Source organism: Moschus berezovskii, chromosome 19 (genome assembly GCF_049115385.1).
Source record: "Moschus berezovskii isolate FMDL1 chromosome 19, NW_MosBer_1.0, whole genome shotgun sequence".
NCBI classification, from domain to species: Eukaryota; Metazoa; Chordata; class Mammalia; order Artiodactyla; family Moschidae; genus Moschus; species Moschus berezovskii.
The window spans coordinates 17044880-17071064 of NC_142478.1; the positions used below are offsets into that span (position 1 = coordinate 17044880).

Here is a 26185-nt window from a genome sequence, read left to right on the forward strand (position 1 = left end):
AGTGAGATTATGGATATTTTTTGTATTTTGTATTTTTCTGTATTTTAAACATTTTCTATGAAAGGTTGTGTTGCCTTTATAAAAAGGGAGATAAGCTTGTTTTGAAATAATTAATGTCCCTAAACCACCCATGCTTATATGGTTCTTGCCATCAAATTATACAAGGATAAATAATGGCCGTGTAACTGCAACTCTCTTAACTGTATAGCTCTTTTTGAAACTTGGCGGTAGATCTCCAGATTTAGACATGAACCAGGGAAGGCACTTACTTATTATTTACTATGCATTTTACATTTATTCTCTTACTCATTCATCAAAACAGTCTTCAGACTCAGGAGACACACTGAGCAGTGAGGAAAGTTGGGAATAATAGAAGATTGTGACTTAGAAACACTCTTCAGGCACCCTTGTGAAAAGCCTGGACTAGGATCACTACATTAGCAGAGAAAGGAAAGAGCAGTGGTTTCAGGGCTGCATGGCAGGAATTGGGAAATTGACAGAGGAAGCTAATGTGGCCTGAAGGTTATGAGGGATGAAGGTTGGGAACTTGTTCTGCTTAACTCAGTGTTTAGTTTGAAATGACAACAAGATACTCACATGGAAGCAGTTGGTAGGAAGTTTATGGTGTGGGTTTGCACTTTGGATGAACAGGGTCAGAGTTCCAGAGATTAAAGTTTAGAAGTCATTACTTTGAGGATAGTATTGTCATGGTCTCATCTTGACCTTTCTTACTATAAACTAAAAAAAAAAAAAAAAAAAAAGTTGCATTTATTCTCAAGGATTTTATTTATATTCATAGAGAGCCTAGAAATACCCTGTTCGGGGTTTTCCACAGTTGTCATCAAGCTTCAGTTTCAACTCAGCAGCTTTGTCTAAAATAAAATCTGTAAAGAAACTCAACATTTTTATCTTTCATATTTAATTCTTTAAAACTATAAAGAGATAATGTTCCTGGTCTCAGTTATTTCAAACAGTAGACAGCTATGATTTGGCTGAAGACCTCAACTCATGAGAAGAATTTTTTGTTTTCTTGCTTCTGCTGGAGCAGCTTCTCCCCTTTTCCTTTAGCAGCTCTAACGAGGGGAGGGTAAAGCAGGCCTCAGAGCTGCCGTCGGCCCTGCTTGCTCTCTCAGCAGCCTGCAGTGCCTCGCGTGTGGGACTCTTCTGTTGTGAACTGCAGCTGAATTTGTTCCTTAGTATTTCTTTTATGTACAGTTGTCACGTAACCTTCTCAGTGCTTGACTGTGAACAAAATACGAGCTTTCTATTTTTTAAATACCATATGTTGAATTTTTTAAAAAGCATAAGTCATCTGGAACATTGGTGAGTGCTGATTTGTAATTTGAGGATGTCCTAAAGGCTATTGTTTTTTCTAAAGCTGTTTTTGCACCTCCTTTTGCCAGGACATGGCGGGGAGAAGGAGGGCCTTTTGGTTATCCTGGCTTTTCGAGTATCCTCCCGTAGCGACACTCCTCTTATAAAATGTGAGGCCAGATAATCAGACAGCTGGAACAGTGCAAAATTGAAAGCAAGTAGTCACTGCGTAAAGGACTCAAGGTCGTCCTGTGACTATTGTAATAAGCTTTAGTGGCCAAACATTGCAAGACTAGTTTTGTTTATTTTGTTTTCAGAACTTAAGGAAAAAAACTGAGAGTGATTGGGAGGTAGATTCTTTGCTGTTAGAAAATTGACGTGTGTATGTGTACTTAGTCTAGCCTTTTTTCTCTCTGGCAAAGCAAAAGGAATAGGTATGTATTAAAAATACCTGTGTGTCCTTACTGGGGTATGTATGTACATGTGTTAATGCTGAGAGTTGTGTACATATGTCCATGCTTGTCATTTACCCTTAATGGGAAAACTTGAATTCTTCTACTGTTTACAGTCTATACTCTGTCCACCCCCTTACCCTACCCCCACCGCCCAATACATTGTGTTTACCTTTAACCTAAACAAACCTCTGAATTCTCTTATTTACTAAACAGGATTAAGTTGCATAACAATAAGAGCACAACTAATTAGGCTCTTATAGTGTTTCTGTTTTCATCAATATTTCTTTTTTCCTAGACTTTTAAATAATGTAACGAGCTATTTTCTGACTTAAGGCAGTTTACCTTTTATTGTTCCTCTCAAGGTTTAAAACAAAGCATAGACTAAAAAATACAGTCACGGTAAAGAAAAGAGTCATTCCTGGTGCTTTGTAGACTTTGTTGGAATAGGCGCCGTGCCTTCTTTTACAGCCTCATGATGCCCAGCAATGATGTTAAATGTATAGTAGTCATTTAGCAAATACATACGGTTATAACATGGTTGAATGCAGTCCAGAATCCAGGCTTTCCAAGGTCAAGTCCACCATTCTTTTTACACATGGCATGGCTCCTCTAATAGTTACACATTCTATGCCTCCAGCACCAAGCTAAAGATAGAGTTTCCAATGCCTTTCCAAACCTATCCCCCTCCACGTATACCCCAAAAGGCAGTATAAGGTTTCCACAGGAGAACAGCCATTATGAATTCTGGGGACAAAAACAGAAACCATACCCCCACATCCAATTTTAGGGTGAGCTGACTTTTTAAGTCAATAAGATTTGACCATTCAACTAAAAAAATTCGTATATATTGAAAACTACCTGCATATTTTTCTACTATATCCTATAAATACACCATTATTTCAGAATAAAAAATTAAAAATATCTTCCTCTTATTAGGAAGGATACCAACCTCCAGAAATTTAGGGAGCAAGAACCAATTTTTTAAGAAAAGTCAAAACTACTCTCCAAGAGTAAAAGGGAATCTCTTCCTTCTTTCTGTTTGGTTGTTTTTGTTTTTTTCTTTCTTCCTCTTCTTTCCTTCCATTTTATTTCATTTGTCAGGTATAAACCCTATTATCTCAAACAATAAGGATTACAGAAACAGTTACTTGAACTTTCTCCCATATCTTATCCCAAATAAAGCAATATAATACACACAATCAGAGATGATTATCTTGATCAAATTGAAAATAGTGATACTTTTTTAGGAAGATAGTAGGATTTTTTTCCTGAGAGTTAACAGTATATATTTCCTTCTAAAACAGTTGTCAAAATTACAGTTTTCCATGGAAGATGCAATACATCTTTATTCTTGAAACAACCAAATTTCCAACGCCAAATGAGACAAGCTAGACTTTTTCCCTAGCAAAATTAGGCAACACTGCCTAATCAATGACGCTGAGTTCACTGAGAATGGGACTTTTCCATTCTCCCACAGTCCAGTGGCTGGGTTTTTTGTTTTTTTGCAGGGAATAATGGCAGCAGCTAATATTTCTTAGAAGTAATAATTCTCTCAATCATGCTACTCCTTGAAGATGGGCATGAATCTGAGCAAACTCCGGGAGACAGTGGAGGAAAGAGGAACTTGGTGTCCTATAGCCCACGGGGTCGCACAGTGTCAGGCACTACTCTGCGACTGAACGAAACAACAACCCCTTGAGGATACTCCAGTAGAGAAACGCTGTCCTCCTCATCAGCAGTTCGGAACTCCTTTCTCTGCGCCGGCGGTGAAGCTAACCAAAGACTGAGAATAGGCAACTCACCGAAACAGACTTACCAGCTGACCTCCAATGAAGGCGACAGCTGTCACTCTACTGGTAGGAAGAGAAACGTAAATCCTCCTTCAAGACAGGAGCCACCTTTCTGTTTCTGCTTACCAAAACAGCAGTATGCAGGGTTTGCTGGGATGCAGTAACACACATTGCTAGGAGGCACATAAATTGGTACAAAGCTTGCTGAGGGCAAATTAGCAAGAAAACATGAAAACTTTAAAAATGTGCATAACTTTTTATCCAGTAAGTCCAAACCTACCATTTTATTCCATCTCCCCCAAAATTATAGATGTAAAAATAACCTATCTTACAAATATATTCATTTTCTATTGCTGTGTAACAAATTAACAGACGTTAAGTAGCTTAAAACAATATCCATTTATTATCTCACAGAACTAGCCAGAAGTCCAGGTGGGCTTAACTGAGTCCTCTGCTTAGGGTCTTAGAGGGCTGAAATCAAGATTCCAGACAGGCTGGGCTCTATCTAGAAGCTGGGGGAGAATTTGCTTCCAAGTTCATTCAGGTTATTTCTGGGCTTCCCTGATAGCTCAGTTGGTAAAGAATCTGCCTGCAATGCAGGAGACCCTGGTGTGATTCCTGAGTCGGGAAGATCGCTGGAGAAGGGATAGGCTACCCACTCCAGTATTCATGGGCCTCCCTTGTGGCTCAGCTGGTAAAGGACTTAGACTTCTGTGGTGGTAGGACTGAGGTCCCTGGCTTTTTGTTGACTGTCAGCAGAGATTACCCTTAGTTCTTGGAGGCCTCTCTCAGGTACTGGCCTGCGGTCCTCTTTATTTCAGCAACAGGGAACTTTTCTCACGTCAAATCTCTCTCAAGCTTCAGATCTCTCTAATTTCCTCTGCTGCCATCAGCTAGAGAAAACTCTAAGCTTTTGAAAGGTTCATGCAACCCAGTTAAACTTAAAGGCTTTTGGACTGCAAAGGAAACCATCGACAAAATGAAAAGACAGTTTACTTGTAAACGATGTGACCAAGAAGGGGATAATATCCAAACTATATAGATAGCCTATGCAACTCAATATCAAAAACCAAACAACCCAATTAAAAATAGGCTGAAGATCTGATCAGACATTTTTCCAAAGAAGATACACAGACGGCCAACAGGCACATGAAATGATGCTCAACATCAGAATCCTCAGGAAAATGCAAATCGAAACCACAACAGGATACCACCTCACACCTGTCAGAAAGGCTGTCATCAAAAACAATAACAAACGTTGGCAACCATGTGGACAAAGGAAACTTTGAACACTGCTGGCAGAAACGTAAACTGGTGCAACAGTATGGAAAATAGTATGGAGGTTCTTCAAAAAACTAGAAATAAACTACCATATGATCCAGCAATCCAGTGCTAGGTATATATATGTGAAGAAAACAAAAACATTAATTTGAAAAGATACACACACCCCACTGTTAACAACAGCATCACTTACAATAGCCAGGATATGGAAGCAACCTAAGTGTCTATCAACAGGTGAATGGATAAAGATGTTGTATAAAGACGTAATAGAATATTGCTCAGCCACAAAAAAAACACGAAATTTTGCCATTTGCAAAAACGTGGATGGACCTAGGGGTTTGTGAAATAAATCAGGGAAAGACAGACACTCTGTTAACACTTTCATGCAGAAACTAAAACAAAGCAATGTATGTAACAAAACAGAGGCAGACTCACAGACACAGAGAACATCCTGGTGATCACCAGTGAGGCGAGGGAAGGGGCAGGCGAGACAGGCGTCTGCGGGTAAGAGACACAAACCGCTGTGTACAAAACAAACAAGCAACAGGGGCACACTGTACAGCACAGGAAAATGTGGCTATTATTGTGCAATAACTTTAAATGGAGTATAATCTACAGAAATACTGAATCACTATTTTGTACATTTGAAACTAATATTGCAAATCAATGATGCTTCAATAAAATAAATAAAATATAAGATTCATGTAGTCAGTTTAGGACTAGCCAGACTAACTTCGTTTTGAGTAACTCAAAGTCAGAGTAGTTACTTCAATTACATCTGCAAAATTCCTCTTGCATATAATATAACATAATCATAGAATGATATCCTATCATGTTTGCAGAGGAAGGAATTATACAAGGTGACTATCATTGGAATTCATCTTAGAATTATACCACACAAGACTATTTCCTACATGGTTGTTTTATAGAGAAAACTTAAAGTTATCCAAATCTGTAAAAAAGGAATAGATAAATAACTTAAGGAATATCTACATGTTAAAATACTATTGAGAAGGAGAATGTTTAATGGTATGAGGGAAATTTCATAATATGTCAATATTAAGTGGGAAAAGCAAAATACAAAATTGCATGCCAACAAATACAACCTATCCTGAAAGTTCCTTGAGGGCAGAGGCTCATGGCTATTCCTGCAGTGCTTACTGCCCAGCTAACTGTAGGTTCCCAATAACAATTTGTTAAATAAATGAAGAAAAAATATTTGCATCAGATATTGACCAAAATGTTGATGTTAACTGTAAACAATGGAATTATAAGTTTTTTCCTTTGTAGTGAAAACAATTTCTACTTTATGTTCTACCCATTTTACTTTTCATGGGCTTATTAAATATTGCATTAATCAGTACCCTTTAATAAAGGGTTTACTTTCAGAGAATCACACTGTGCAATCAGTAACTAAATATGTCTTCATGAAAAGGAAGCTGTTGATAAAGAGTGATGAAATTACTGTGACACTACCAGAACTCCTCTAGAAAAGACCTAAAGGTGCCCCTTTCTTCTCTCTTTTGAGGAAATAACATTGATGAGCAGAATACAGTACTCAACATCGAAAGCAAAGAGAAAAGATTATGCCCACTGAATTCACTTGTAAAGGGAAAATAACAATATCCTTTAACCCACTGTCTGCTTTTCTTCCAGGTCAATAAATAAAAAATAGGCTGCTACAGTTCCCCCATAAGCCAAGCGAATAAATGGTGCCTGATTTTTCTAAAGCTGAATAATAGGCAATAGCAGAGCAAAGGTAAGTGATTAGATAAGCCTCCTGTCACAAGCATATATGGCAGGCAGCTATTCCCTTCTTGTTATACTTCTCCAAACACAATGCCAATTAAAATAGTAACCTTCTATTCTTCCCATGGAGAATGGTCAGGAAGAATTCCCCAAGCTGTAGGGGAACAGGGAGAGAGAAAGCAAGCGAGAGGGAGGGAGGGATCAAGGGAAAGGGGGAGGGAGGGAAGCAAAGAGTGAGAGAGAATCCATCTAGGCAGGAGTAGGTTTAAAATAGTCTTTCTAGTCAGCATGAAAAAATGTCCCCAAACCCAAGAATAATAGCTACTACTTCCTTCTTCCCAAAGAAAGTGCATAGACTTTCACTGTTTTCCATCACCATCTGAAGTAATTTCCAGGGTGTCCTTCAGGCCTTCCTACTTTCTAATTTCCCTGGGGGTAGCAAAAATCATAGGAGGATTAATCCTGTGTATAGCCTTGCACAGCATAACACTATGTATTAATATAAGGACTGTGCACACTACCAGAATCACACTGGACCAGAGTACCTAAAATGATTCACAGCACCCTCACCAAGGAGAAGTTAGCATTAGTTCCAACCACATATGAATTTCTATCAAAACCAGCAGCTGCCAAGAAAACGATCTAGCTAAGGACAAATAACCAAACCAAGTGTCTACCTTTTTAATATCAGAAATACTTCTGAGCCTAACGGTCTAATAGATAACTTCAGTTCAGTTCAGTTCAGTCGCTCAGTCGTGTCCGACTCTCCGCGAACCCATGAATCACAGCACACCAGGCCTCCCTGTCCATCACCAACTCCCGGAGTTCACTCAAACTCATGTCCACAGAGTTGGTGATGCCATCCAGCCATCTCATTCTCTGTCGTCCCCTTCTCCTCCCGCCCCCAACCTTTCCCAGCATCAGAGTCTTTTCCAGTGAGTCAACTCGTCGCATGAGGTGGCCAAAGTATTGCAGTTTCAGCTTTAGCATCAGTCCCTCCAATGAACATCCAGGATTGATCTCCTGTCCCCAAACTCAAGAGACAGCTAGCAGGAATCCTTCCAGCCCCAGCCAGCCCAAACAGTTAAGTACACTTCCTTCTAGCAGCACTGATCACTGTCACCCACCTCTTCCTAGTCATCCTTCTGAAACTCTAATCCTTGTACTTGCTACTAAGTTCCATTCTGTTCCTATATAATAAAAGCAGTAATCATTCTAGATGGGGATCCTTCTCTTATACTTGACTAACAGGAATGCTTTGAACCGGAAAATCCACAGTAAACTGTAGAACTAAAGCTAAATGAATGAATACATATATTCATCCATTTCCCCTGGGGGAGGGCACGACAACCCACTCCAGTATTCTTGAATCTTTTGGAGAATCCCCATGGAGGAGGAGCCTGGCGGGCTACAGTCCATGGGACAGTAAAGGGTCGGACACGACTGAAGCGATTCCACATGCAACCACAGATTTCTGTTTTGGGATTTCATTAGGGTTTTTGTCAGAGAAGGTGTCCTGGAAATCTCAGACAATAAATATTGGTATTTACTTTTGAAACACTTGTGGTGTATTCACTCTTCACAGATATGGGGTAGGTATTCGTACAGGGATGTATGGTTCACTATGCTGAAATTCGTACAGGGATGTATGGTTCACTATCTCCTACAAATCCGGAGAGGCAGAATTCTGCCTTCGGGCACTTAGCCATTAAAAACGTCTTGTCAGCTAATGTGACAAGGTAGGTGAGAAGTATGGTCTAGAGGGGCAGATTCCACGGAGTGCGCTGGTACCTTTGGCGTTTCTGCAAGTGACCGGGCTGTCAAAGTAAAAGCAGTCTAGAACCTGGAAGGGAGACTAGCGCGGCTGGATCACCGGTCGGCACTGTATGCAAATAAGCTTCAGGTGTCTAGCACCACTGCCGAGCCGTGCTGTGCGGGGACAGGCAGAATAGCCTAGTGCAGGTTGGAGCCTTCACTTAGGAAACTACAACGGGATCCGAGAGGACTGTTCGGCGGTCTCTGTAGACAGGGCAGTGATCTATTAAGTAATGGGGCAAGCAAAGAAAGCAGAAACCGGTCGTCTGAGTAAAGAGGAGCAGGAGAGAAAAGTATCACGGATTCACTCTGCCAGCAAGCAGAGCAGAAAGTGATCACAAAGAGCAAATCATAACGCGGACGCCGAACAAGGGAGTCTAGTCTGCTCGTCCAGAGGCGGGTGGGCGAGAGTCTGGAAGAGCGTGGACAGCCGCGGGCACTGGGGAAGGGGCGTGAGGCACCCGCGTCCCGTCTGCTCCCTGAACCCCGCGTTCCCGCCACCCTCTCCGCGCCCGCGGGGCTGGATAACCTTCTGCGTGCTCTCCGGCAGCCGAGAAAGCAGCTTAGGCTCTCCTGGGACTGCGAGGCGCCCTCCCGCCACCGGCTCACCCTCTGTTGGGGGAAAGCCTAAGGCGTGAGGCCGGGGTGTGTGAGTGAGAGAGTTATACCAAGGGCTCCTGGGCCTCCGACCTCTCCAGACCAGGCCCGCGCGCCCTGGGGCGAGCTCGGGCAGGTGCATCTGGACCCGCGCTCACACCCCTCCGGCCGCAGCCAGAGAACTACCCGGGCAACGGTGCCGCTGAGTCCCGGATGTGGTTGCTAGGGCCGCGGTGGGCGGGGCGGGGCCCGCCCCGGAGAGCGGCCCTGGCGGGAGGTGCGCCGGCACCATCGAGACGTGGCCGGGCGGCCAGATTGAGGGAGAGAGAGGCCGTCCAGGGCCACGGACCAGCTGCTTCCGGCCCCTCACTTCCGGCTCCGCCGCTCCGGGTGCGGGAGCCGTGGGCCGCCGGTGGGGAGCCTGCCGGTCCGAGTGTCCTCAGAGGCGGGTGCGTGTGAGGCTGTGGCAGTTGCAGTTGCCTCCCGCCCCGGAGGAGCCGAGGTGCGTGGCGGGAGGGGAAGGAGGAAGGGGCCCAGGTCGCGTTTGCGCTCACTCCTGGCCAGGGCCGCGGCGACTCCAGGGAGCGGGGCAGGGCTAACCCTCGACGTGAGGCTGCCCGCTTCCCTGCAGACGCTGAGGGCGGAGCCGCCGGCCGCGAGGGAGGCGGGGGAGGGCTGCCGGGCGGCGGGTGCCGGGCCGGACGCGCTGCCTCCGGGGCTCGCTGTTCCGTGGTTCCGCAGGGCGCTCTGTCCTTAGACTGCGTGTGCCGTCGCGCTGTACCCAGGTGCTCGGCCTTGGGCTTCTGCCCCTTCGTCCCCCTTGTCACCTGAGTGTGCCCGAAACCGCCGGGTGGAGAGGGGGCCCGGGCCTCCCAGCGCGGCCCCTCCCGGTGTGAGTGCGTTGCGTGGGGAAAGGGATTGCAGGATCCGGGTCTTTCCGACCTGAGTCTCCGAGGGGGCCGCCCTCGGGTTTGGCGGCCAGCCTGCACCCGGCGCCTCCTCTCTCCCACAGCGATGGTCCCTGCTAGAGGCTCCTCCGGCGGCGGTGCAGGGAGGAGCCTTGCCTAGGAAACGTCCCAAGCCTGACTGCTGGCGAGGACGTCCAAGGAATGCTGGAGTTTGGGAAGGAAGTGTGCTGTCTTCTCGTCCGTTCCTCTTTGCCGAGTTACTACTGTTGACGTGTCTAGGAAAAAGGAAAGAGGGTGTTGTTGTTGCTTTTTTTTTTTTTTATATCTAAAAAAGAATTTTATTAAAAAAGCACAAGTGCAAAGAAATGAACAGAGGAAAATTTATGCGTCGAACCTGGACTGGTCACTTATGATAATATACATAAGAACAGTTTTTAGACGCTTTTCCCTTTTACTTTATTATCTTTGTGTTCCTATCCGCCCTCTTGAGCCCTTTGATCTCAAAAAGTTTGTAGTTTCCACTTCCTGCACATCCTTTAACCACCCCCTTTTAGGATTTCTGTCCCCCTCCCTTCCTTTTCTCCTAGATTAAAGCATGTAATTTCTCTAAGTCGGTTCTTAAGGAAGAAAAAATGGAAGGGTTGAAGGACTTTTGTTAAACTTGTGCTTTCACCTGGCAAAAGTGGCAGGTGTGTGTGTGTTCCCGTGTGCTGTTTAATTAACCTCACCGGTGTGGGAATGTGCACAGGAATTGGTTATGTTAAATCCTTCCTGTGTTAAGACTGCAGGAGTTGGCCGTTTTATTGCTGCTCTTTGGGTTTGAAGACAACAGATTACACGTCAGTACTGTTTTAATCCCACTTTTGTTTTCCTTGGTCAACCCTCCCTCCCGGCCACCGGGTCTAACACTCCTTATCTGAGAAAACAGCAAATATTTCTAATCTTACTTTAGTTTTTGGATTAAAATCTCTGCCTCACTTACTTTCCTTCTTTTTCAAATTGATAAATTAGTTTGCCTAAATCCTGGGTCATGCCTTAGGGAGTCCATGGTCTGTGACTTTCAGGGGACTGCCTCATCCCCACCCCCGAAATTATGGGCAAAGTTTTGTTTCAGTGCATTTTCTCCCCTCTGAAGAAAATTCTTAAATAAGATATATAATCTCCAGTAGGTTAAAAACCACTGCTTAGGCAGTGTCTTCTTGAAGTTAATGAAAACCGTTTTTTTCTTTTTTGTGTGTGGAGCTTTTTTTTTTCTTTTCAAGCTCTACATTGCTAGTTTGGGCACCATGGAGAGTGGAATGCAGAGATTTTAGCTTTATAGTGATGAAATCTCTAGGTACTTCAGAATTTCAGTGTTTCTAAATTCCTTCCTAAATAAGCTGCCTGCTTATTTAGTTCTTGATTTGCGGTTTTGAGGTTTCTTTTTAGGGATAGCTATTTGTGGCCAATGTTGTAGAGATCCAGTGGATTTATAAATTGGTATGTTTATGATTATTGAATGCATATTAAATATCACCAACTCACTGTGTACAGCTCAGAGTAAAAGTTTAAACTCCTACTGTACTTTGTTTCATTTTCTTATTGTTCACTTAAGGTATCTTCTTTGGGCTTCGCCTTATTTCGAAGGGCGAAGCACGCTCTGGTGGTGTGGTCCCCAGGTCTTTGTCACGCTGCTGCTCATCTTGACATCTCCTTTCTCTCCGTGTTACCTCTAGATGAAGAATTTAATGATAGTTCTCTTTTGTGAGTAAGTTAGTGTCCTTCCAAACTTAATGGCAGTTTAGAGTGCATATTGAAATTTGCTGATTTGATGAAGTGTTTGTTGGTCAAGGGTTGACCTTCTAAAAAATTTAACACCTATTTTATAGAATGTCTAAACTTGAAGAGAACTATAAAACTCATCTTAGTCCACATAGAGTGACTAGTGTCTTCTGCTGAAAAATTAATTTTCCCTCTATCTAGCATCCTTACTTGGGGGGTGATAGAAAACATAACTTTATTAAAACAATCAATCATGCTAAATACGTTTCCTTTTAAGGTAATGAGGAAGCCAGAAGATTGACATCTGACATCATAACATTTGTTTGCTTACTGTGTGCCAGGCATTATGCTAAGTACTTTATGTGATTATCTCATCTCATCTAATCCTCAAAGCAGCCTTATAACTTGGCTAAACTTTTAACTTTTGTAGATTAAGAGGGCTTCTCAGGTGGTCCAGTGGTAAATAATCCACCTGCCAGTGCAGGAGATGTAATAGACACAATGCCGAGGTTGGAAAGATCCCCTGAAAGAGGGCATGGCAACCCACACCAGTATTTCTGCCTGGAGGATTCCATGGAGAGAGAAACCTGGTGGGCTACAGTCCATGGGGTTGCAAAGAGTCGGACACGACTGAGTGAGCATGCACACACAGATAAAGAAATTGGAACTAAACGATTAACTGAAGCGAATCTGCTCAGAATTACACTGGTGGAGGCAGGATTGAAGCTGGGTTATCTGAATCCAGACTGAGCTACCGAATCGAGACAACTGCTACTCCAGACTGCGTCTCGCGTATTTTCTTTACATCTGTTTTGGTACAAGTTGGAGGTATCTCACCTGATTTTCTCGCAGATATTAGGAAGGTGTCTTCCTTTATTAATTTTCAGTAATTGAAGACCTGATTTCATATCACATCAAAAAGTATGACAAAAAGAAATGAATTTGGAGGAGGCCTACGGAGTGTTATTTGATAGTTTTCCTACAGGGTAGACACAAATCTGTGTGTGTGTGAGTGTGTGAGTTGACATGAGGAGTGGAAAATGTGAAAATACAGGCTTTAAGTCAGAGACTTAGCATTGTTAGAGTCTGGAGGTATAAATACATTCCAGAATGATGAATTTGGGAAGGGATAAGGAATAAATTCAGGATGGAGTAAGTACATTGAATAGGGAATTTAAGAGAATATGGTTATGGATGAAAAACTAAAGATATATGTACAGACTGGAAAGAGTAGTTCCACCAAGTATGGATGATGATGACTTAGGGACTGTAACGGTCTAAAAGTCCGATATTCACCAGCATTAGTCCTGGGAAGTATGAAAAAAAGGACTATAAAACAAAGGAACTTGAAAATAGTCTGTTCTCTTTAGTGTCTCCTAACTTTAGCCAGTCATGGAAGCCACTGAATAGCTCTTACAAATCCTCAGCTGTTCTCTACAAAAGTACACATTTTCGTTTTCTCTTTCCTGTGTGACTTTTTCTTTCATCTTTCCTCCATCACTTCTAAACTTTTGCCTTAAAATAGTTATAGGCAGGTATTGCTGTAAATTGCCCGAATGTTTTGTGAAAATTTGGTAGCATCTCTGCCATATTGTCACCTGAGAGTTTTTGATTCATTTTTTGTGTATCTGTGTGGCGTTGGACTCGCAGCTCCTTGATGTTCAGGCTTGATCCTTTTTGATCCTTTGGGAGAACTGTGACACCACTGTCTTTGAAGCAGAATTGTAAGAAAGACAGAATTGGTGGTGAGACCTAAATCATCTAGAGGAAGGAAGCTGCCAGCTCTAACGTTCTGCCAACATGAGATCATGTGTTATAGCAAGGTTTCCAAACTTTTCTGCATCGTGGCACACATAAAATGATTATTTGTATGGCAGACTCCCTGGTCATTGAAAGCTGAGGGGGCCAGGGAGTTGGGGGGGGTCAGTATTTCAGCACATCCCTAATTCATTCTTGGCACATTGGTTGGAAAAGCTTTGTCCAAGAGAAGAGGAATATGGCATTCTGATAAAATACTTTGTGAATTACCTAATACGGGATGGACCAGGAATTCACATCCCAGGTTGAAAGAGTCCCTTGGGGTTAAGCCAGGGGAATGTAACCTCTCGGATGGCTCTGTGTGTTGTTTCAGAGCTCTGGGATAGCACGAGGATATAGAAGTCCACACACCAACAGACACACACACACACCACACAAACACACACACACAAACCACACACAGACAACCCACACACACCACACACACACCACACACACACACACACACCGCACGCATACACCACACACACACCACACACACACACACACCACACAAACACACACACACAAACCACACACAGACAACCCACACACACACACACACACCGCACGCATACACCACACACACACACACACCACACAAACCACTTGTTAAAAAGACCCTTTTCCCTGAGCAAGCTCTGAGTCAAGCTAAATATAAACAACTTTGCAAATGGGGAGGGGGTCTTCCAGGGAACCACTAGACAGGTCAAAGAGTGACAACTTTTTGAATAGGAGAGTTTGAAAGAGCTCCAGCTCCATTCTGCTCCATCCTGGGGCTGCCAAGATATTGGGTTTTTAACAGGAAGGCAGAGTGTTATTTTTCAAGGCTATCATAGAACTGGAGATTATAGCACCTTAACTGGGGCAAGCCAAAATGCAACAAAACTTACTGTTCTTATCAAGATTCAGTTATTTTTCTTGAATAAACACTCTGATTTGCTGCCAGCCTTTGGCTAATTTCCTGAGTTCTGAAAAAGTTGATTCTGACCACCGATTTTGCCAACATTCTCATGGCCTTTATGAAAGAGAGAATTCTCAGAGGTCCTTGCTCTGCTATCTTTGCTGGTGGGAGACCCAGAAAACTGATATTTAGATCCCATGTGAGCTCAGAAGAAAACCTGTCCACGTGGCCCTAAAGTTTCCTACCTACTACCCACCCCTGGCCTTGGAATAGCCAAACACTTAATCCTCCTGTTTGTGCCCCAGGCCGGACTCAACCAGGCATGATGAGGGTTCCCCTTCCGTCCAGGAGTAGGAACCAGCACGGCTGGAAAACTTCTCAGGAACGCTCCCTGGTCAGGATGCCTCCTGGCCTCCTGAGACCTCTGCCCCCGCCTCCAGGGAGCCCCTCTGTGATGAAATAGAAGTGGACTCCCATCGAGTGAAAGTGTTAGTCGCTCAGTCGTGTCTGACTCTTTGTAACCCCGTAAACTATAGTCCGCCAGGCTTCTCTGTCCATGGGATTCTCCAGGCAAGAATACTCGAGTGGGTTGCCATGCCCTCCTCCAGGGGATCTTCCCACTGAGGAATCGAACCCGTGTCTCTTATATGTCCTGCACTGGCAGGTGGATTCTTTACCACTAGTGGCACCAGGGAAGCCCATAAATCTCCCTGCAGCTTCATCTGGGTGCTGTCGCTCTGAAAGACAGAAACAGTCACTTGGCCGTGGTTTATTCAGGAGCCCTGCCTCGCTCATCACTCATAACCCCTTTCAGTGGTTTTCCCTGCCAGCCCAGCCCAGCCCAGGCCCTGGGGTTCTGCTATCTATGAGAAAGACACAGTGGGACCTGCCCTCGAGCACTGCTTTGCCAGAACAGAGCAAGCTAAGCTAAGAAAACCCGTTTCTGGGCCAGACGGGTGCAGGGCCAAATGCCTCAGACTTGGATTCCATAAATCAAATTTATGGGCCATGGACTTCTGTTGTTGTGTTACAAAACCAGCTTTCCTAGACACAGCTCTGAGGAACAGGGTGGGTCCCCACCATGAACTCTTGGGAAAATGAAGACAGAATGCACCAGGACAGAAAAGTAGATACAGATAAACTTTGAGTCTTTCTTGGTAAAGCAGAAGAGATGAAGTCCTCATAATGACTCCGAAGAAAGGATGCTCCCCCTCTGTGAGTTTCTTTTCCGGTCGGCAGCAGCAGAGGTCCAGAGGCGAAGAGGGAATGAATGGATCCGACAGGAGAGGGCCGCCCGAGTGTCCTTACTTTCCCCCGGATGGAGGCGCTCCTCTCTCCTTCCCGGCCTCACTCCATCCTGAAGCTCCTCCTCGATCTGAGTTCTTCCTCACTTCCTCCAGGAAGCCTTCCCTGACTGCCTCCCCGTGTCACCCCATGGAGCAATCACAGCAAGGGCTGTAACTTGGCAGATTTCCCTTCCCGTCTTCTAAGGACTGTGCCCGTCTGAGTCCCAGCGGCTTCCCCAGGGCCCAGCGTGATGCTCACCACATGATAGGGGCCCCGATAGAATGAATGAAGTGAGCTTCAGGGGCTGGTAGGAAACGCAGGCTGGTTTGAACTTAGCCCTGATTCTTAAAAAAAGCACCGTACCTGTCAGACCAAGACAAGCAGCATCCCCCGATCCCGTGCTCCCTGCGCTAAGACAGGAAGCCTGTGCCCCCAGCACCCACTGCCTCGTCTCCTTCCCCGCCAGCCTGCTGGGACACGCAGAAGGGCAGCCTGGTGGCAGAGCGGTCCACCATCGAGTTCAGCCACCGAGACCCAATGTATGGCACCATCTGGCTGCAGTCGAAGACGGGCATGGAGTGTTTCTCGGAGTCCTCGGATGGGCAGGTACGAGCAGCCAGGCGCTGGAGGGGCAGGGAGTGGGGAGCAGCAGCGGTCACAGGGTCCCCCATCGGGATGTTTCCTTTCGCGTTTCATGGTAAAATTGAACAGTAGGTAATAGATGCGTGTGGAACACAAGCCTAAAGGTACAGAAGGGCAGGCGGTGAAGCCCGTCCTCCCCCCCCCCCCCCGCCTTCAGCCTCTCCGTCTGCCTCCAGGGTCAGCGTCCGCATACAAAGCAGACGCGTGGGTCTTTGCACTCTTCCTACGCACCTTGCACGTTGATTTGCACTTGATGTTTTTCATTCGGCATGTCTCAAAGATGATTTTTATATTTCAGAAAGTGCTGCCCCCTGCCTCTTAAGGACTTAATAAATTATGCTGCTGCTGCTGCTACTAAGTCACTTCAGTCGTGTCCGACTCTGTGCGACCCCATAGACGGCGGCCCACAGTGTATTTACACTGGGATCTCCAGAACTAGAACATTTTCATCTTGCAAACAAACTCTGTAACTTTTAATCAACAAACTCCCCATCTTCCTTTCCGTCAGTCCCATCGGACTCCCCATCTTCCCTTCCCTCAGCCCCTTCGACTTTCTGTCTCTATGAAGTTGACTCCTCCGGGTTCCTCGTTCGTTTTGGTGAATTCTTACTGTGTGTCTTTTTGTGACGGGCTCTTTTCGCTTAGCACGATGCTCTCATGGTTTATCCACAATGGGGCACATGGCAGAATTTTTCTTTTTTTTTTTCTGAGGCCAAATAGAACCACATTGTATGAACAGACTGGGGTTCCCTGGCATCTCAGATGGTGAAGACTTCCTGCAGTGCAGCAGACCCGGGTTCGATCCCTGAGTCAGGCAGACTCCCTGGAGAAGGGAATGGCATCCCACTCCAGTCTTCTTGCCTGGAGAAGCCCATGGACAGAGGGGCCTGGCTGGTACAGTCCATGGGGTCACAAAGTCGGACACGACTGAGCGACCAACACACACACGTGAACAGACCACATTTTGGTTTTCCATTCATGTGGACACTTGGGTGGTTTTTACCTCTTAGCTGTTGTGAGTCAAGATGCTCTGGAGGGCCTTCCCTGGTGGTGCAGTGACTCAGACTCTGAACTCCCAATGCAGAAGCCCGGGCTCAATCCATGGTCAGGGAACTGGATCCTGCATGCCCCAACGAAGACCCAGCACAGCCAAATACTTTTTGAAAAGCAAAGCAAAAAGCAAACAAAAAACTCGAGCAGCAGTCACTAGACGTGGGTGTACGGTGAAGCCCACGTTTGCAGTGAGCAGTCGCTGGAGGCTGGAGGGCCTCTTCTCGACTCCTGGGCCACCGCATTCATTCAGTCATTTCCTTTGTGTGTGAACAGACGTTCAGGATCTCTTTCTGGCAGAATGCTTAGTGCACACGTGATGCCGCTTGCAGGGCTGGTGATACAGCTCTAGGGAACAGATGACTCGGGGGGGCTTCATTGCTCCTGAGGCCCTTGAACGGGTGCTAAAGAAGGGTGGGATCTGTTCAAGCTGATCAAGCGTGGGGGCAGCCCCCCAAAGGGGGCGGGGCACAGCTCAGGCAGAGGCTTGAAAGGCAAGGCACTTTTGGCACCTTTGGGCCCCCGCCCCGCGGGTCCCACCGCTCTGACCCCACAAAGCCACTCTCCCTGCCTGCTTATCCCTGAGCTGACGTTTCAGGGAGCCTTCCACTCACGCGTCACCCCCTCCACAGCCAACCAAGTTCATGGTGGGCACCGAGCAAGGCGTCGTCATCTCCTGCAACCGCAAGGGCAAGACGCCTGCCGAGACGATCGTGTGCACCTTCTCAGGCCACCATGGCCCCATCTACGCCCTGCAGAGAAACCCGTTCTACCCAAAGAACTTCCTGACCGTCGGTGACTGGACCGCCTGCATCTGGTCAGAGGACAGCCGGGAGTCATCCATCATGTGGACCAAGTGAGGGGGAGATTGGGGCGGGAGAGGGGTGCCGGGGCTGGAGGAGACGGGGGGCCCGGCCCAGTCCAGGGGGCTCTGCGCCTCTGTGCCTCCACCCATAAAAACGGAGAAGATGTTTCTCTCCAAACATCCAAGCTAATGCTGGGAAATAGATTGATTCAGCGACTTCAGAAAGGCAGTAAGCTTCAAACTGCCCGTTCATCTGTTGATGGACACTGAGGTTGCTTCCATATCTTGACAATTGTGACTAATGTGGCACTGAACATGTTAGGGGGTCAGGTGTCTCTTAAAGATCCTGACTTCAATTCCTTTGGATAAAGACCCAGGAGTGGGGGGCTTCCCTGGCAGTCCAGTGGTTAAGACTGCATTCAGTGCAGGGGATGTGGGTTCGACCCCTGGTCAGGGAACTAAGATCCCACATGCCTCGCAGCCGAAAGAGGAAAAAGACCCAGAAACAGGACTGAGGACCTTCCGTACTGTTTTCCATGGTGGTCGCACCGGTTTGCATTCCCACCAGCAGTACACAGGGTTCCCGTTTCTCCACATGCTCACCCACACTCATCTCTGGGTTTTCTAATAATTCAGCCGTCCTCACGGGTGTGCGGTGATATCTCATTGGTTTTGGTTATCTTTCTCTGATGATTAGTGACTTCGGGCATCTTTTCACGTACCTGTCAGCTGTTTGTTTGTCGTCTTTGAAGAAACGTCTGTCCATGTCCTTTGCCCGCTTTTTTAATTGGGTTATTTGGTTTGGTTTGGTTGTGCCACTGAGTTGTATGAGTGCCTTATATATTTGGGGTGTTAAACGTTTATCAGATATCTGGTTTGCAGATATTTTCCCCCATTCCTTAGGTTGCCTTTTCATTCTGTTGACTGTTTCCTTCGCTCTGCAGGAGCTTTTTAAGTAGATACAATCCCACATACTTACTTTTGCTTTTGTTTCTTATGCTTTTGGTGCCAAATCCAAAAATTCCTTGCCAAGGCCACTGTCAAGTAACTTTTCCTCTCTGTTTTCTTCTGGAAGCTTTATGGTTTCAGATCATATTAAGTCTTTAGTTCGTTGTGAGTTCGGTTTTGTATATAACACAAGGGTCCAGATTCATTTTTTGCTGTAGACATCTTTGAAAATCGAGGTTAAATCAAGTAGACAGTATAGCCCTCTCTTTATCTGAATAGTGTGAACATTTCTGGGCAAATTTTCCTTCCTCCGACTCCTTTTCAAGTGAGTCTCATGGCTGGGGGACCAGGCCCAGGCCTGTGCCCTTGAGTTAGGCATAGAGAAATATCAGAGCCAGTTTACGGTGCAAACTGTGAACTGAGGGTGGTAAGGCTGGCGTGGCTAGAAGTCAGACACCAGGAAGAACTTCCAGGCTGAGACCGAGGAGCCGGGAAGGGGTGGATGAGCAGGGTCTCGGCTCAGCAGGCTCTCCCTGCGTCCCAGTCCCTCCCACAGTCCCTGACCGGAGGTCCCGGCTCCCTGCAGGTATCACATGGCTTATCTCATTGATGGCGCCTGGAGCCCTGTGAGGCCAGCAGTTTTCTTCACCACCAAGATGGACGGGACCTTAGACATCTGGGACTTTGTGTTCAAGCAGTGCGACCCTACCTTCAGCCTGAAGGTCACGTGCACCCCGCTCCCGGTGCATCCACACCCTCAGAAGCCTGGCCTTTCCTCTCGCCAGGCCCGTTCCTTCTGAAGCCTGGGCCCAGGCTCCCTGCAGCTGACCCTCCCAGCTGAGCCAGCCTTATCTTATCAGGAGAGGTGGGGCAGAGACCTGCAGGCTCGGGCCCTGGGAAAGAGCAGGGCTGGGGAAACTGCAGAATGAAAGGGGCGCTGGAGGGCCTTCCTTGGCAGTCCAGTGGTCAAGACTCTGCCCTCCAATGCAGGGGGCACAGGTTCGATCCCTGGTCGGGAAACTAGGATCCACATGCCTATCTGTGTGACCGTTTAAAAAGAAAAAAGGAAAGAAAGTGAGGCTGGACTGAAGGGGTGGGCGTGGTGGCTGGGGTAAGGTGGGAGATGAGGCTGGAGTGAAGGGTCTTGCAACCGACCTTAGGGTGTGGACCCCCTCCTGTGGGTTGAGGCTGGAGACCCCCTCGGTCGGGGAAGTCCCTAGGGGTGTTTGAATGGGGCTGCCAGCCTAAGCCTCCCCAAGAACCAGATGACTAGACGAGCAGAGGGTGATGTGGCTCCCCCGGGTCTGTCCGGCCCTCCAACAGGTCTGTGATGAAGCCCTCTTCCGCCTCCGGGTGCAAGACAACGGGTGCTTCATCGCCTGCGGCTCCCAGCTGGGGACGACCACCCTGCTGGAGGTCTCGAGTGGGCTGTGCACCCTCCAGAGAAATGAGAGGAACACGGCCTCCTCGGTAGGTGCGTGTCCCTGGCGAAGCGGGCACACCGTCTCCGGTCCTGGCCTGGCCGCCTGGCCGAGCAGGCCGGTCAGCGAAGGGCAGATGCACTGCCACCGCCTCCTGGGAAGCAGGTGGACGTTCGGGGGTGGTGGGGGTTGGTCAGGGAACCGGCCTGAGAAATGGGTGTTGGCCGGGTCTGAACCCGCCCAGGCTTCATCGCTCAGGAAGCCCTGCGGCTCTGGGCAAGTCTCTTGACTTCTCCAGGCTTTGGTTTTCTTCAGCTGCAGATCCAAGCGGCGTGACTCGGTCGTTTTGTCTAGTTGTAAACAGTATACAGTTAGGGCTTCCCTGGTGGCTCAGATGGTAAAGCGTCTGCCTGCAGTGCGGGAGACCTGGGTTCGATCCCTGGGTCAGGAAGATCCCCTGGAGAAGGAAATGGCAACCCACTCCTGTGTTCTTGCCCGGAGAATCCCATGGACAGAGGAGCCCGGTGGGCTCCAGTCCATGGGGTCGCAAAGAGTCGGACATAACTTAGCAACTAAACCACCAAGCAACAAGGATTTCCTTTATAGCACAGAAACCATATTAAATATCTTATTAAAAAAAAGAAAGTGCTGGTACCTCCTCTTCCAGGAAGCCCTCCTGTAGTGGAAAAGCTGGATCGTGTGCCCCTTGTCTGCACTCTGCCTGCCTCCCGGAGCCCAGCGCTTGTTATTAAAATGGTCTGTTCCCCACTGTACTCTGAATGTCAGGCAGGAAATTACATCTGTCTCTGACCCGGAGGGTATCACTTAATGCCTGGGTTACATGCAAGGTGCCCAGCAGTTGTGGCCACTCGGCCTGACCTCCCTGTGCTGCCTCCGTGGCAGCCACGAGCACCCCACCCTCACCCCAGCCCTCTGCAGCTCAGCTCCAGTTCGCCTGGCCGAGGGGCACAAAAGCTCCATTGTGTGCCCGAGTGGACAGGGAAGGCGGTGATGTTCTGAAGAGTGGGGTGCGGGCTGGGGTCCAGACAGATGGAGACCCAGACAAAACCCTCTTTTAAGAGGGGCTCATGGCAGCCGTGCTGACAACGTCCTGATTCAGGAGGCGGGATGTCAAAGGAACCAGATGCCCACGGTGCCCATGAACTTGGCAGTGCCCAGAGGTCATCTGAAGGTGATCAGTGGGTGATGGGCATCCGTGCAGGCTGCTCACCCTCCCCTGCACTGAAAGCCCCCAGAGGGTGCCCCTTGGGCCGCTGGCGCTGCCGGTGTGCCCAGGAGCTCTGACAGCAAGGGTGAGAGCCGTGCAGCTGGTCAGGTTCCCTTGCATCCCTCTTCTGGGACCCACGCCTGGGGACTTGTGGGCGGATATTTCTTCGTTTGGGTCTGACACTTGATCAGGGCTCCTGCTGCTGGTATTAGGGCCCGAGTCAGGAACTGGACACTGGGAGAGACTTACACGGCCCTGGGGCTGAAGCCCGGAGGCGGTGGCTGGAGACAGGTGTGCACGCCAGGTACACTGCAGGCCCCAGCGCCCTGCACTCAGCTCACTGTGGCCACCCAGCGTTTAGCCGCCTGTGAGGGGGGCCCGGGGCAGTGACCTCCTTTCCCTGCACAGAGCCCCAGCCCAGCCTGTCTGGGGCATCCCCTCTCGTGGCTCCCCTGGAATCCCACCTGACTGGTTAAAACCTCAGCGTGAGGGTCCCGGTTTTGGGCCTCCTAGGAAGCTGTCTTACCTCTTCCTTCTTCCCTCCACTGAAGATCTCAGAGAAGGGCCCTGCTGGGACCTGGGGAAGCAGGGATGGTGGTGGTGGTCTTAGACCAGTTTAGATGCAGTGAGCACTGGTGTGTACCTACTGGGAGAAGCCTGGTGGGAGCTTCAGAGCTTAGGTCCTCCCAGCACCAGGGGCTCCTGCATCCTGGTGCCAGATGGGGGTGCAAGAGGGACCCCTATACATCTCCTGAGTCCACGGTACTGGACCGGGTTCCCAAACCAGCCTCCTCTGTCTGCCCCCCAGTGGCCACCCTCCCACCTCGTCTCCTCTCAAGCTCTCTTTGGGCCGTCACTGGCCCTGACTCCCCTGCTGACCCCGGAAAGGAGCTCTGAGACCCGGGGGTGCTCCCAGGGCAGCCCGTCCGCTCAGCGTCTTGTCCTGTGGTGGGACTCGCTTGGCCTTGACCCTGGTGCTCCCGGACACCGAGTCTCCTCTGGCCCCTCCCGCTCCTCCCCGCATCCTGAGTGGGGGGTGAGGCCAGTGGTGAGGGTGGGCATCGGGGCGGGCCTGGGGCTCCCGGGTGACTGGCCGCCTCCCCTTGGGACCTTTGCAGATGGTGGTTCTCATGCACCCAATGGAGGATCCGGATGACATCCTGCGGGCGCACCGCTCCCGGGAGAAGTCCTACCTGTTGGACATGGCCTTTGACTTCACTGCCAGCCAGGTGAGGGGGCGCCTGGGCCTGGGGACACACAGGATCCCCTCTCTGCCCTCTGACCGACTTGGGAGGGAACCCTTAGGGGACCCCGGTCCCGAGCCCCAGGCGTCGCTCCATCACTCGCTCTCTCACTGCCGTATCGCCACATGCACACGCGTGTGTGAGCCTGCGTGGCGCATACAGAGCCTTCTGCGTGGACACACCGTGGTCAGCACACAGATGCCACCCTCCACGGGGACCCACACAGCCCTCCCCACAGGTGGCCCCTAGGGGAGCTGCGGGAAGGTGCTTGAAGCCCACCTGGTGCTGGGAGGGGCACCTCGGGGAAGCTGACACCTTCCCAGGGACCCCGTCTCACCCATCTGCGGATGCTCCAAGGAGCAGGTGTGAGGCGTCCTCTGGGCTGGGGGCCGGGAGCCAGCTGCCGGTGGGCAGGGTCTCAGGTGTCCTGAGCACTCTTGCAGGCTGGCATTTCCTGCCCCCCAACCCGTGGGGGGGAAACGGAGACACCCATCCCCCCTTCCCACCCCCTCTTCTCAGGGCCCAAGGGCTCCAGGGAGGAAACTGCCTCTGTCGGGGGTCAGGGTGGTCCCGTGGGCCTGTGGGCTCTGCCGTGGGTGTGCCCCGGGCGCTAGGAGCCTCACTGAAGGCGTCATCTCAGGCTCCAATGCCACCATCTTTGCCTACGGACCCACAGGTGAGGGCGAGTGCCCCCGAGAATCAAGCTCCTCACCCTCCGCCTCCGAGCTCATCTGGCCCAGGCCGGAGCAGGAATCCAGGATGTGGCCGATTGAAACTGCCCTCTCCCAGAGCCCTTTGGACCCAAAGCCCCATCCCCAGCCAAGGATGCCGTCTTCTCCCCTCTCCCACCTCCTGGGCACCTGCGAGGCTCCAGCCCTGAGGACAGACCCAGGGTTGCCAGGGGTCCCCGCTCTGCCCGTCTCCGTCCTGCTCACCCCCGCCCCCTGCTCCGCCCCAGGCTGCGGGAGAACCTCCACCATGCTGGGCACAGACCACGAGCCCGGCATCCACGTTCGGACCCTCAACGACCACTTCCGTGCCATCGAGGAGACCAGCGACGACATGGAAAACCAGGTGTCCACGTCCTACCTGGAGGTGAGCCCTCGGTCCACCCTGTCCTGTGGGCTTGGGCCAGGAGGTCCACAGGACCGGGCTGGTTTGCCTCCCGGGGGTCAGGTCAGGGGGCAGTCTCCTGGGGGTGCTCATCACCGCTGCTCTCCCATGCGCGTGTGGTCGGCCTCATTTTATAAAAGCTCAGGTTCAGAGAGCTTACGCAATTAAACAGTCACAGTCCCGAGGTCACACAGCAAGCGGGGGAACAGGAATTCAAACTCACGACCCTGGGGCTTTAAAGTCTAGCCCTGCGCACTTGGCTACTCCAAAGTGACCTGGTCACTGAGCACCTCAGCCACCCTCCCAGAGGCCATCCTCTGGACCCACTCCTTCGCTTCCCTGGTGGCTCAGATGGTAAAGAATCTGCCGGCAATGCAGGAGACCAGGGTTCGATCCCTGGCTTGGGAAGATCCCCTGGAGAAGGAAATGGCAACCCACTCCAGTCTTGCCTGGAGAATCCCATGGACAGAGGAGCCTGGCAGGCTACAGTCCAAGGGGTCGCAGAGAGTCGGACACGACTGAGCCGACCCTATTTGCTTTGCCAGGGTACCTGCAGGCACTCTGTATATGTAGGTACAGGTGAGAACGTTACATACCCGGACAGGCTTAGACCTGCCAGCCTTCTCCACCTTGACACAGCCCCCGATGCCCACCTGTGGGAGTGCTATCACTGGACAATAGCAGATCAGCGGGGGTGGGGACCCACAGAGGCCAGAAGTGGCGGGAGAGCCACTGGGCTAGGCTCCATCTGGCTCCTGGCCTCCCTGGCTCCCTCTGGAAGCTGATAATCTCCTGGGTGACAGCTCAGGAGGGGCAGCGAGGCATTGCTGCCAGCACCTGCTCCAGCCAGCGTCGTGTTGACTTAGCCAGCAAGATGCACTTTGGGGGCCGTGGTTGGCGAGGCTGGGTGAAGGTACCATAAGGGTTGCCTAGTAACCACCAGGGCTTGGCCGTGGGTTAGGTCCCATGCTCTGCCCGGTGCCTGGCCGGCCTGCTACCTTCTGTGCTGTTGGCTCTGGCAGCCCAGTGTCTCCCCCCTGGATGCTGAAGCCCCCTTACGCCCACCCCATAGGAAGGAAGGAGAGGGGTCATCTCCTTAACCCCGGGTTTCCTGAGAGGAGCCTGGAGCTCTCGGGAGGGATGGAGAGCCCAGCTGTTTCCTGAACCTCCTGCTCTTGGTCTCCCGTTAATGTCTGTCCCCTGCCCCTTCCAACCGGTCCCATCAGATCTACAATGAGATGATCCGGGACCTGCTGAACCCTGCCTTGGGGTACCTGGAGCTGGGGGAAGACTCCAGGGGAGTGATCCAGGTGGCCAGAATCACCGAGGTCTGCACTATCAATGCCAAAGAGGCGAATCTTGTGCAGCCAGCAGGGTCGTGGAGGACACTAACCTCTGTGTGTGTGTGTTTGGGGTGTGACCAGAGGCAGCAGGGCTCTGCACCCGGGGAGACGCTGCGGCTCAGCTGGGCTGGAGCTGGGGCAGGCACAGAGGACCTGGATGACACACCCGCGGCCACGCTGACCCTGGGGACCGGCCAGGCACCCCGCCTTCCAGTTGACAGACAGGCCCTGACCTCTCGGCCCCCACAGCACACGGGGAGGCTGACCCAGCCCTGCCTTGGGCCCCTTCCCAACCTAGCAGAGGCAGGACTGGGGAGCGTGCCCACGGGCCCCCAGGAGTGGCCTCCCTACTCTGCCCCGCCCTCCCAGATCATGCAGCTGCTGATGAGGGGGAACCGGCAGAGGACCCAGGAGTCCACGGCCGCCAACCAGGCGTCCTTGTGCTCCCACGCCGTGCTCCAGGTGGCCATGCGTCAGTCAGCGCAGCCGCGTCAGGGACATCCTACAGGAGGTGCGGCAGGGCCGCCTCTTCATGATCAATCTGGCTGGCTCTGAGCGGGCCTCCTAGGTGAGGCCGGCTCCCCCTGGGGCTGAGGGCAGAGCTTGGGGGGCCGGGCAGGGTGGCTGGCCCACCCCGCTCCGCAAGGGGCGGAGTGGGGACTGTCTCAGGGAGGGCGGGAGTTGGGGTGCTCCGGAGGGGAGGGCAGTGAGGGATGGTACAGAGGACAGGAAG

General features: G+C 49.9%; 1 protein-coding gene across 1 annotated transcript in view; it reads left to right on the forward strand.

Moving 5' to 3' along the window:
* Positions 1-9366: 9366 nt before the first annotated feature.
* The window catches only part of LOC129556734 (kinesin-like protein KIF19), a 28712-nt gene continuing 11893 nt past the window's right edge, over positions 9367-26185 (forward strand). The window contains 9 exon segments of the mRNA XM_088827849.1: positions 9367-9503; positions 16125-16264; positions 17983-18206; positions 19690-19825; positions 20427-20573; positions 22871-22981; positions 23366-24091; positions 25336-25926; positions 25928-26020. Coding sequence (XP_088683975.1) covers positions 16196-16264; positions 17983-18206; positions 19690-19825; positions 20427-20573; positions 22871-22981; positions 23366-24091; positions 25336-25926; positions 25928-26020 — 2097 coding nt within the window. The 5' untranslated portion in view covers positions 9367-9503; positions 16125-16195.